Here is a 13,268-nt window from a genome sequence, read left to right as displayed (position 1 = left end):
AGGAGGATCTTTTATAGAAAAATCACCCATTTTGGTAGGCTATTTGAAGATGGATGATTACTAGGTTTTCAAAATTGAATTTATAAAACCTTGTTGGAAACAAATGCACTATAAATTGTTATATCATATTAGTTTTTAAATATGGATTTATAATAATTTAGGAACAACATCATCCAAATAGTATGAAATTTTAAGAGTCTACAATTAATAACAATCAAAAGGACATAATATAATGTCACTAACAATATTTTTAGTATTTTAATAAAAACACTATAAATGTTAAATGAAAACACTGTAATAATTCAAAATGTGTAAAAAAACTGACAGAAAGAGTTGATTAGGGTTATTTTGGAAAAATAAAAAACTAAAAGAGAATGTTGTTTGAAAATACAAGGATCTTCTATAGAAAAATCACCCTTTTGGGTGGGTTTTTTGAAGATGGATCGATAGTTATAAGGTTTTCAAAAATAAATTTATTTTTTATAGGATAAGTTTAGGGTTGGATTTGGGATGTCGATAGGCATTGGAATTATAAAATAGCATATTATTATTATTTTTCGGACTTATGTTAACTGAAAATAACGTGAATTCAAACGAACCAAAAAATCTAATGAGAACCGCAAAGTCTTTATATCAAGGAAAAAAAGGTTTTGGAATGAAATGAGAGGTTGTTCCTACTAAAATTTCCAAAGCGAAGTTAATGCATTTTTATGATTAAGTGATTAGTAGGATGTAGACGTTCTTATAGAAACGTTGTCAGACCAAACTCGTACTCTATACTAGGATTATCTATCACTAAGAAGGATAATGAGAAAGAAAGAGGATGATTTGTTTGAAAAAAAAAATTTTTTTCCAAAAATATCTCCTATTTTTACTTTTTTATTTTTAATGATGATCTCATTTTGTATAATGTTCAAAATACCCCTCATCAATTTCAATAGTATTTTTCTCGTCCATTATAGTGTTTAAGTTATCACAACAAAAACACTATAAAACCTACTTAAAAATACTATAATCATATAAATTGTTACGTAACCTCAACCAAATAAACTTGAAACCTAAAATATGATACCATAATGGTGTATGAGCAATAACAACCAATAGTATTTTTCAGTAGTTTTATAGTATTTTCAACACCCATAATAAAAACACTATAAAGCCATTAGAAAACACTATAAGCGAGACAAATGAAATCAAAACATACTACAAACTATTTGATATATCATAATATGATTCAAATAGATATTTACAGTAGTTTATGAATAACATCACCCAAATAGGGATCAAACATTGGTTTATTATAGTGTTTTGGTTATCGCAATAAAAACCATATAAAAATAATATCATAAATGACCCAAATGGAGTCTTAGTTTTAACCAAACTAACAACAAATCTAAAAATATAATATTGTGATCGTCTATTGACAATTAGAAAAGCATAATACAGTGTTTGCAACACCTCAGTAAAAATACTATAAATGAATCAAATAAAAACAATGTAATGATTCAAAACCAGTGAAAAGTTTGACGAAAAAAGTATCATTGGAGTTGGTAAGGAGTATTTTTGGTATTATTCAAATTAAGAGACATCATTTGAAAAAACACTAAAAGACGCTTTTTGAGATTTTTTTTTTGAGAAAAATCTCCCAAAGAAATATTTTTTATCTTATAAATATATGTTCTTCGATTCTCATTTGTCATTTATTTTGTTTGTAAGATTTTTTTTAATTTTATCATTATAATATTTTTTTAATTTTATGATATTACTTGTTCATGATTTTGAAGATTAAATATATGATGATACCATAGACATTAGAAGTACTTACCCGAGGAAAAGATGCAATTGGCGATTTGAAGGCGATCGTCCTTTTTGCAAAACGATTTGCATGGGCTTTCTTTTAGAGCTGTGAGATCTTAATATATGTGAACATCCTCCAAAGAATTATCTGATATTACGATTCTAGAAGATGACCATCACTTGCAAAACCAATTAATTTTTTGAGCTTTGGTTTGGAGCTCCGAGCAACAGTGGAGGAGATTCTTTCAGGTTCCACATTTAAACAGGGAGAAACCTTTCTCTCTTCGGATCATGATTCCTCCATGATACTGTCGTTAGCATCGATGACTGGATTCTGGGCTCTTTCATCCTCTTCGCGGGTGAGCTTCGATCGATGTGTTCTTGGAGTGTGAAAGCCATCATGCACCTATTCTTTGCTTTATACGCTCCATATAAGACACCCATCCTGCACCTATCTATCTTCCGGGGAGGCAGCAAATGAGGACTCTTTGCATGTTTTGCAATGCTGGATTGGCTTAAAAAAGTAATGGCATCGCCCTGTTCACCGATCACCTGATCAATCAGCTAATCTACATCAAACCAAATCGAGTGTGTTTGTTTTGATTGTTACTAAGAACATTCCTCTCTCTCTCTCTCTCTCTCTCTCTCTATTTTTTTTTTTTGTCAATTTCAAGTATCCTTAATTTATGTTTATTAACTAAGATTATGATTATTCAACACATTAGTTGGGTTCATTTATGAGTCCAAGGTATCAAAAAGTTAATGAGCCTATACCTATAAGATCTCTTTGATGCTCACATCAGATTAAACGATTTGATTTAGTCAAATGTCTAAGTTAACAAGTGTCCAATGAAAAAAAGAGCCAAAAGGCACATGCCAGGGTTTTTTATAATACAGTTGGTAATGACTTTTTAAAACTAGTTTCGTCATCAATGCTATATTACTAACCTTGTCGACCCGAGTCAGCACTCTCATTGTTATTTATGTCACCAACCTCATAGGATTGAGTTTCATCTAACATCTCGATTGAATAAGTGTGATGTGTTTGCGATCACTTACACGTCATTCCCTTATTTTATTTACCCTCATCATGTCTTGGCATATACTAGGAGTCGAGACATAATGTTTTGCTTAGTAGATTACTAACTATATTGATGGTATGCTAAGTGTTCTTCCTCGGCAAAGTTGTTTATATTATCAAAGGACATCTCATTTTTTAATACAATCTTATTATCGTCAGGAGATGCTTCCTAACTAATTCAATTATATTATTATTGAGAGATGCTTAGTTGATTTGCTCACATCATTATCAAGAGACTTTTTTTTGATCGATTTGGTTATGTCATCATCGAGAGATGTTTTTTGATTGATTCGATCATATGTAATCGTGATGTTCCTTGGCTAATTTAATTGTATCGTCGATAAGAGATACTTGTTGGCAAATACAATTGTATTGTATTGAGGTGGCTAGCTTATGCCATGCACGCCCCCCCGGTACTATTGTTGCTTTGGATTTTAACTTGCTAGCAAACTCTCCAATCGATCAGATCAAATCATCATCATCGTTACATCGGTTTTCCTTAGGCATGCTGCTTAGGCTATGACATCCTATCTGACTTGATTTGATTCTTGACATCCCACGTAGCCCAATAGTAGAGTTCCACATCAGCCTCCAACTAAATCGTTTGGGATTAAAGGAGATTGCAATCTTAGTGATCAATCTCTCCTGACCAACACTACCAGGCTACCATGTCGTTTGTCTAAATGGACCATTGGACAATCAAAGGGTCTGATGGTGGTCCTCAAGGGTCATTCGACCCTTATAAATATGGGGTCTCTTTGGGTTTTCTTATACTTTCTTGCATTTTTGCACTTGGACCTTTCAAAACTTGGAGCTTAGAATGCTCTGTGGATTCCCAAACCCTCGTTTCCAAAAGGCTAGCTTGCCCAATTGAGGTACAACATCATCAACTTTGAGTATTAGTTGATGGGATTCAATCTAATGATTTGGGGACATTACCCGATAAGCCATGGAATGGGCTTTCTTCCTCACATGTGCTTCTTCTTTCAGTAAAAGCAATGTGACCAGATACATACCTCAAGAACTTGGAGTGGATACTCTGAAAGAACCAAATTAAGCACCACAAAGCTAACCTAAACATTTGTTGTGGCTTATAAAAATTAGTCCAAGTCTATGATTTCACACTGTTGGGCAAAAGGACATTTGCTTGCTTAACCACACTCTGTCAGCTTTCCTTCGGAGTCCGTTGTGTAGTTTATTGTGTTGCAATCAGATCCTTGACACAGGTCACTGTGGAACCCAAGCTGGAGAAACGGAAAATACAAATTACTATCCTTCGTTAACAGGGAAGAAGAAGACGAGAAGAAAGCAACAATGTGTATCTGTTCTGTTCTTTTTTTTTTTTTTGCTTTACAACCTAAAAAGCTAAACACCATCAAGAAGCAAATTCATGCCTCAGCCTTCGAGTTCATTTGTTTTCACAGGAAAAAGCAGGAGAAAGAGTTAGATCTGTCATTAATGATTGTAAAATAACATATGTATTTTGTGAAAGAAATCATGTTACTAGCTGGCTGGCCAACCATGATAGGGTCAGCAAACTTTTTTGGTCTTTGGAGAAATTTATTTCTTCCATACTTAGATTTTTTTTGTTTGTTTATGATTGTATATTTTCGTCAATAAAATTTTTTTCTCTTAAATCAGAAAAAAAAAACAAAAAGAAAAAGATTGAGAATTGGAAACTAGAGCAGGTTTGTCTTCTTTTTAGCACATCCATCTTCTTTCCAAGCCCACAGACAGACTACCCGAATCATAACACTGTCAGTGGTCCTGCTGAGATTTGTATCTTCTCATCTCTGAACTCTATGTTCGCTACATGCGCCTAAAGATGCTCTTGATCTTGCCGACTCCATCCAGTGCATCACTCCTCTCATTTTGGCATTTTATCGTGTGACTTGCTTTCAAGCACCAGTTTGGGCAAAAAGCACATCAGAAGAAACATGCATGAAGCACATGTTCTTCCTGATCGAATCTTCTTAAAAGCTAAGGTCCCAAAAGTCAACCCTCGGAGGTGACACGCGTGAAAGAAGATCACTGGTAGGAGAGCCGGCCACATCCACCCCATCAGTGTGGTATCTCTAAGAACATAATCTTCCGTTTCCGAAACCCTACACTGCACAAGGAGGATCGCAATTGTAAAGAGAACAAGATTCCGACGTTAATCTGGCATTAAACTGAAACGGCTGTCTATGATTTATGACGTCCACAAACTTGTGAAAGATTTGGGGGAAGGCTGCTCCAAGTATGCAGAGATATTTGTCGTCCTAAAGACCGTCAGGACACCATGCTCCGAGAAATAGGTGACTTTATCTCGTCGAGAGAATGTTAGGCCGGAAGATTAGCTAGCTGCACAAGCCATGGAGGAAAAGGTTCTGCTTTGCCGACCAGAGCAGTTGAAACTTCCTTCCTTACGATGCTTTTGGAATTTTGATGTTCTAAATTCAACTAATTCTGTCTCTTGTATGCCGATGGCTTTCGTAATAACATGATGATCTTAAGTACTTGAAGTCCTGCATGATAGAAGATAAGATTTTCTCAACTTGATAGAAGATAAGATTTTCGATAGAAGATAAGATTTCTCCAACTAGAGGAAATCTCTTTATTTTGTTTATTCTGTTAATCCTTCCTCCTAATCTGTATAAATAGGAGAGGGAACATGTTAATATATTCAAGCTAAAACTATTTTATTTCTACAATAAAGCTTCTTCAATTATTATTCTTATCTTCTATTATTTTTATCACTGCCAACTTAAGATTATGTTGATCATCCAACTAAGACTGTCTCTTGCATGGATCGACCAGATGCAGTTTTGTTTGGTTTGGTGGCAGTTGCTTTCCTTATTTGTTCTATAATGATTTGCTGGCAAAGTTACATATTTATATATAAAGTTCACCTTTATATATATTTTTTTCTTATGCAAAGGTACATAATAATATGTAGAAAAATATTTTTATATCCGATCTCCCTTATCCAGGTTTATCAAAAGGAGAAAAATGTTTATATGCCGCGTTTTCTTCACTCCGCTAGAGAAGTTGATTGCCCTGTGATAATTATTGTGCCTTTGCCTTTGTCAAGAATATTTTCTATTTGATTATTCTCAGGGTCCCATTCATCATTTCAAAGAAATGCATGAATCAACCCTTAGCTTAAATCCTCATCTCTCTCTCTCTCTCTCTCTCTCTCTCTCTCTCTCGTTGTGTGTTATGGGGAATCGATCGGAAGAGTCTCACCATGGCAATTCTCAAACATGTTGGAAGAGCAGTGGGGATGTCAGTGCCCGTCGGTCCAAGAAATCCCTATGTCGAGTAATTCGGTTTCCTGAATGCAATAAACCTTTAGCTGCAGCATATATAACAAAGGAGAGGGACGGACTTCACTGTTGCACCAAAGGGTGACCCGTCTCTAAGGCCAAGTCTTCGTGTGACTTCACTGTTGCACCAAACATGAAATAAGTCTCGATCAAGCAAAGTTGTAGTCTTGGCATATATATAAATCTGCTCCAACCAATGAACAAGCAACAACTTAATATAAATCTTATAAAGGTCCTCCAATTAGTTTAGCTGGTCTCGATAGTTTATCGTGAGGTTTTGGACTCAAATCCCACCACCTTCGCTATTTATCATTTGAAATAAAAAAAAAAAGTTACTTGAATGAAGATAGAGATAAAATGTCACGATACATACGCTTAGAAAAAATGAAGATAGAGATAAGATACTTGTATGAAAAGATAAACTTTTATGAATCAATTTTATGCTTTCATAATGGACACGCCAATCTAGTTTTACTGTTGAAGTGATAAAGATATTCTAATAAAAACTTGATGAATGCATCTTAGATCGATGATTATGATCTCAGAAGAGTTTTATTAAGACTACCAAACTTTTATTACAAAAAAAAAAAAAAAATTACATTTATCCTTTGATTCATCTGCCAGAGTGACATGAAAAGTCCGGTTGGAGTTCTTCTTACTGAGTTAAGTGTATAAGATTCAGCATCTCGATTATGATGACGTTTGACTTGCTACAATCGAATCACAATGGCCGAAAGTGGTAGCATAGGAAAAAAATCATCTTCCCTCGTCAAAACCACCATTATTTTCACAGGGAAGCAGCGAAGGAGGTCAACTTGCATGCTTATCTCTAATTGCCTCCACATGACATGCGATTCCACACGAGAAATAGAAAAAGCTACGATTATAGCATGTGAAACATTTCTTCTCTAGTCATGGTGTGTATGTGGATGATAATAATAATTAATTGTCATGTCAGAAGCTATAGTATGTATATATGTGGATGACTGACTACATATAAAAAAAACTTTCTTTTGAAGCCTTAGACTCAATTAGCCCCTTTGCCAACTTTTTTGGTTGGCAATGAGTTCATTTTTGGGTGGGGATGGATTGGCTCCCAAAGGAACACAATGATACCGGTTTTATGAACACCACTCGTCATACTTTTATTGTTAATATTTTTATGATTGATTTGGAAGATGAGAAATGATTTTTTGTCTAACAAATCTAGACCTCTATCTCTCACATTATTTTTATTAAAGTAATAGTTGCTATTCATTTTTCCTTGACTTCCTTCGTATAAGAGAAAATTATTGAAAAATGTCGATCCATTATTAGGTGGATTGATCTTGTTTTTGGGTAGGTTAAATTAAACTATAATGAAAATCCAAGATGAGGATTGAGGACTGAGTTTAATTTTTTTTTATGGTAAAAAAAAGTCATTACTTCAGAAAACGATGATTGTAACCCATGCCTCTAGCATCCGTAGCCATCAAAACAGTAAGATCTCGAGGATAATTCATTCTATGAAGTAATATTGCTATTTGTTTTTTTGTTGAACGTACGTTTTTATTGGATATTTAGAGATAAAATATGAAACATTGATAATCTTAGAGGATTTTTATGTCGTTTTCAAGCGTAAGATGACTCGGGTGCATGTGGAGCTAAATATATTTATTAGTGACAAATCTACTTCCTCGTCTATCTTGAGCATCATTCGAAATACTATCAATAATTCTTCACATGTGAGGGAGGGGAATCAAACTGTCAAATGGGTTAATTCTCTATGCTCAAATGAGTAAATGCCTTTATAAATATAAGTTATAGTTGTGGATTATACTAATTGTAATTACTTTACTCCAATATAATTTTCTCTCTTTGTTTTGAGGGAAAAAAAAAGTCTTAGCCTCACAGGTGAAGACCTAGCAATTCAAATTCAAATGGGGAGAGTTGTATTCTAATGGATGGAGCACGTGGCATTCCAATTCGAGCTCCAAAGATATCTCTGTGAGCATTATTAAAAGAGTGGGTGGTGACACAGCACGGCCAGCCCTTGTTCTTGCATACGAGTTTTTTGCTCAAAGGTTTTGTTGTATATATATATATATATATATATATATATATATATATATCCTGAGTGGTGGATGGCTATGACCTAACTTCCATTGAGAAGACCAGAAGCGACGTCGACAAAGGTGTTGTACAAGTCAAACCTTTACTCATTGTTGGTCACCAAGTGCACACCACAACAAAAGTCAATGTTGAATGTATGGTGAGTCATTGCTCGTTCAACCCCTCATCTTTCAAGCTTACTAACTTTTTATACAACCTTTCCACATATATAAATGAAATGAGACTCTCCACGATGCCGAATCCGGAAAACAATCAAAATGATCTTTGATTATTCATACCATACCATGTATTATGAAGGAAAAATCTGTTCAAGTGTCTCTTAACTTTGATAATATGTGTATTTGTTGCATAATTGATAAGACAAATATCTAATAGCAACTCGACAAAGGACTTAATCAACATCCAGATCACATGGATATCAATTCAAAATATGGGACTAGTAACATTCCATCCATACCTTCAAATATTTTTCTCAATTAACTCACTATTAAAAGTTACTTTTAGACATGGTAATCGAGACCGGTGATTATTCATGAAAATAACTTTTTATCTTTATTGACTACTGAACGTTGAAGGAATCGTATCTAAAAATCTATTCTAACCTTAGTCCTCATGCAAGTCGTTTGAGCACACACCTAAATCTCTACCTTTGCCTCCAAATGAGCACTCAGTCCCTCTTCTGGTGACACACCTTACTTTGAATCAAGTCTAATTGACCCAGACATCATCAATATCCATGCTATCACTAATCTATCAATATTTTTTGCTTAGACAGAATTCTCTTTCGTCTTTAAATGAAAGCTTGTCACAGTAACGTCGACTAAGAAATTTAGTAGTATCACCGGCTTTTTCTTTAGGTCGACTAAGAATATGTTTACATTTTCTGTGTAGCTTTACGCTTGATCTTAGAAAACTAATTTCCATGGCTGATAGACGAAACCGGGAACTGGAGCGACAAAGGCACACACGGCAATACATCCATATACACTACTGCAAAAATCGACCTATATATGCACTAATTAAATTCAGGTATTATGTAGCTACGCAATTTTGATTGCAACGCATTGGACAAACTGTAGATCTCTGAGATTCGTTTTAGAGGACCGGCGTCGACACTAAAAAGTTGAAAAAGGGAACTAGAGATCTGTGACTGACTGAGGGAGAGGCTTAGACACAGAAGAGAAGACCTTGGCAAATGAAAAGAGGAGACGGAGACAGAGAGAGAGAGAGAGAAGGCCGAGCAGGCGATGTGAATCAGCAACCCATTAGGGAGGTAAGTGCAAAATTTTCAGGCTTTTTCGATGGTAGTGGAAGAAGGGAGTGGGCCCCGCGCGGGTCTTAGTGCCCGCCGCACGCCAAGTGGGACCCACGTTGACCTACAACAGCCTGGTCATGAGCATGCCATCACCCTTGCCTCCTCGTGTCCTCTCTCCTCTCCTCTCCTCTCCTCCTCGTTCCTATGTCTGTCTCTTTCAGCAGACAATTACCTTTGGAATTTGGAATATCTTGTATCCAATGAATTGACGGATTTGGCCAATATAGGTCATTCATTGGATTGTATGATTGGAAGTTTGAGAATCTTAGTGAAGTTTAGATCGTAACCTCAAAAAAATTTAGATGGAAGCAGAGTTACTGAACAAATTTACTGTTAAAGTTCTTACAGCTAAATCTGTAATTGCTGAGCCCACACAAACATAAGGCTGCCACCACTAAAATGTATCACTTGAAGAGAGAGAGAGAGAGAGATATATATATATTATTGTGCATGATTACATTCCCTTGGAGGATCCATGCAGTTTTAACACGAGTTATACCATGTTGTGAAAACAGAAGATGACATGTTCTCAAGTCGTGCCCTTTTCGATAGGTAATATTAGTTTAGAATTTGGACAAAGTAAATTGAGCCACTAAGAAGAATCGAGTGGTTGAAGAATCTGGAAAGCAATTTATCGGCTCTCCAACTTTTCAATTCTATACGATCGATGCTAGCATTAAACAAGTGTGTTGGTTCTATCCTACCGAAAGACTCGAGTATGCAGTCTGTTGTTGGCATCCCTACATCTCTATAAACCTTTGAAAGCAGCGTGGACTTCCATTAAAATATTGTCAACTTGATTCACCACTCTACAGCACAGAAAACTCATTGCCCCTATCATTGTGCTACCTCTGCCTCAATTACAATATCTCACTTCCTTAGCATTTAATCTTAGTAATTCCTCTAATGGTGCTTTTATTTTGGATTTAGATTACATATCTTCACGAGATTGTCATCCTTTTCACAGTAGATGATGAACAACTGGAGTAGCGTTATTCACACAATGACCTTTGGCTACCCCGGTGAGTGTTTTCGTAAGATACTAGTCCCAAGTCCCAAAACGACAGACATCTTAACTCGGAGAAGCTTACCAATTCCTCTCAGCTCTCCATCCTCCCCTTGTAGGTCAAAGGTGGATGACTTCCACAGCCCAACAGTGCTTGTAAGATATAGGATACCCTCGAGTCCTTGTTTTTTTGTTCTTTCCATTCAACCCAAACCTTAAGAAGCCATACCAAAGTCAATAGAAGAACAAGAGGACACGAGAGAGAGGGGGGGAGGGGTCGTGAGCGATGGCAGAAGATCTCCAGACCGGGATATGCAGTGGAGGGAGCTGGTGGAACCCTGAAGGAAGCGGCAGCTTTGATGCGCCAACCTCCATGTCATGCTCGACTGCAATGGCTGATATGATCGGAGGAAGAGCATTCTGTTGGAGCGCTGCGTCGGGCGATGACTCCGCAGGATCGGCCGGTGGTAGCTCCATCGCTTTTCAAGAAAGTAATCGTATGCTCCAACACTCGGATATTCGCCCTTTGTTGATCGATTCGGCCATCCCAAGCTTCGGCCTCGTCTCTTCCTCCATGAACTGGACTCGACCGTTATCGTATGTCTCTAGTATATGCTTGCTTAAATCTTAGTATTTTCGTGTAGTCAGAGATCACAGGTTTGAGCCATCCGAAATTTAATGAAATAGGTATGGTGGAAGACCTGAGAGCAGCGGCCTTCATGCTATGCTCCAAGAGGATCTCGGCTCAAGACCTTATATCAGGCAGGACACGCCGGCTGTTTCAAATCAAGCTCGTACCGGCGCTGAAAGTTGGACCGCGAATCCGTCTAGCGACATGAACCAGAATCTCTTGGTAGAACAACACCATTTCAGCTCAGGTCACGAGTCCAGCGATGCTGGTGTTGGCAGCTATCAGTTCATGTATGGCAATCGACTGATGAATGGCTACCAGTCTCCGACGACCTCCTATCAGGGAAGCTCGAACGAGCTGTGGCAACCTTCATGGGCTAAATTCTCTCATCAGTTCCTTAAATCCTCTCATCCAAAGCAGCAGTCGAATAACCAGCTGCAGTTCACCAACAACACTCCCTTTTGGAATGCATCTGCGGCTTTCTCAGTTGGTGAGATAAGGCCGGCCTTGTGTTCTCCGGCGACTTCGCAATTTGACTTGCAGCCCAGAACTATCTACCGTAATCTCACAGCTAAGGTACCCATCATCGATTCGTGTATCTTCATTCTGACCATTGAAGTTTTGGAACATGAGTGTCTTTTGGGACGCTTGACTGTGCAGATGAATCAGGAAGGAATTCATGATTCGTGTTCTTCCTCGACCATGAAAACCGGAAGCGAGCCGGCGGCAACTAAAAAGCTCCGGACCGAGACACCTTCGCCACTACCAACCTTTAAGGTACGGTTAGACCAGTCGAGATTTTGGATCGATGATATTTGGTCTTTTGCTTCTGTTGCCCGTCACTTTTCATGTTATGTTAGCGTTCGCATTACATGTTTGCAGGTGAGGAAAGAAAAATTAGGGGACAGAATCACTGCTCTCCAGCAGATAGTTTCGCCTTTTGGAAAGGTCAGTGCTGTTTGTTTTATTTGTCTTCGTCTCGAAGAGCATTGTTAACTACGCTAGCAAACGAACTATTTGATGGTTATATTTTCAGACTGACACTGCATCGGTTCTCCAAGAAGCCATCGAATACATTAAGTTCTTGCAGGATCAAGTTGGTGTAAGCTTCTTCATCCATGTTTTCGTCCAGCTATCGTTATGTTTCTCGTCACAGAAAAATTCTTGCACCGCTAACCCCGTCTGAACTGCAGGTTCTAAGCAGTCCATACTTGAAGATGTCCGACAAGTCGAAGGATTGCAGTGAACCGAATCAAGATCTAAGAAGCCGGGGACTGTGTTTGGTTCCCGTCGCAAGCACGCACCCGGTGGCAAGGGAGACCACAGCAGACTTCTGGCACCCCACATTCGGAGGAATCTTCAGATAGAGATGATGATTACACCGTCCAGTGAGGGAATAGGGATGATGGAGCATTTGTCTGAACCCCACGATGTTGCAGAATGTAAGCCGAAGAAATGATATTTTAGATTAGGAGCAAAGGAATATGTACCGCATGTTCTTATGAATTTTTATTATAATAAAAATAATATACATATATACTGCCATCAGCCCCACTGTACCCCTTCTTTTCATTAAAAAAATAAAATAAAATAAAAATAAATTTTAACAGTGGTACGGAATAATCGAGTATTAAATTAAACTTGATGATGAGATATCATCTTAAGTTTAATTTAGACTCATGTAATATTATATATATATAATTGATAAAAAGAGATGCTATAGAATGAAAAGAGGTGGAGAGATTTGAAATATTATAAATTATTATATTTAATATAAAATTGGAGTATTTTTTTTCTATTCCCTTCTTTTGTTATGCTCTTCGATGGTCATCATATTTATTATGGTAAGAGATTCAAACAAATTACTTGTGCAGACCCCAAGCCCGACCACCTCACTGGATGCCGTTCAAATGCCGCCTTCAGGGATGGGGACACATGCAGCAGCAGCCTGCCCCCATTTCGTTTTGGGATCTTTACTTTTGGTCTATTTATATTCTGTGATGATGTTAGTGGGACTC

General features: G+C 37.1%; 1 protein-coding gene across 1 annotated transcript; it reads left to right on the top strand.

The window, feature by feature from the left end:
- The first annotated feature begins 10,794 nt into the window (after positions 1-10,794).
- LOC135639846 (transcription factor bHLH112-like) lies at positions 10,795-12,744 on the top strand. The gene is made up of 6 exons (XM_065153812.1): positions 10,795-11,216; positions 11,307-11,826; positions 11,911-12,027; positions 12,133-12,198; positions 12,287-12,352; positions 12,444-12,744. The coding sequence occupies exons 1-6, from the start codon at positions 10,906-10,908 to the stop codon at positions 12,615-12,617; spliced, it is 1,254 nt and encodes a 417-aa protein (XP_065009884.1). The 5' UTR covers positions 10,795-10,905; the 3' UTR covers positions 12,618-12,744.
- The last annotated feature ends 524 nt before the right edge of the window (positions 12,745-13,268 follow it).

Source organism: Musa acuminata, chromosome BXJ3-6 (genome assembly GCF_036884655.1).
Source record: "Musa acuminata AAA Group cultivar baxijiao chromosome BXJ3-6, Cavendish_Baxijiao_AAA, whole genome shotgun sequence".
In the NCBI taxonomy this organism is placed as follows: Eukaryota; Viridiplantae; Streptophyta; class Magnoliopsida; order Zingiberales; family Musaceae; genus Musa; species Musa acuminata.
The sequence above is the reverse complement of the archived record's forward strand: the minus strand, read 5'-3'. Positions and strand labels throughout refer to the sequence as shown.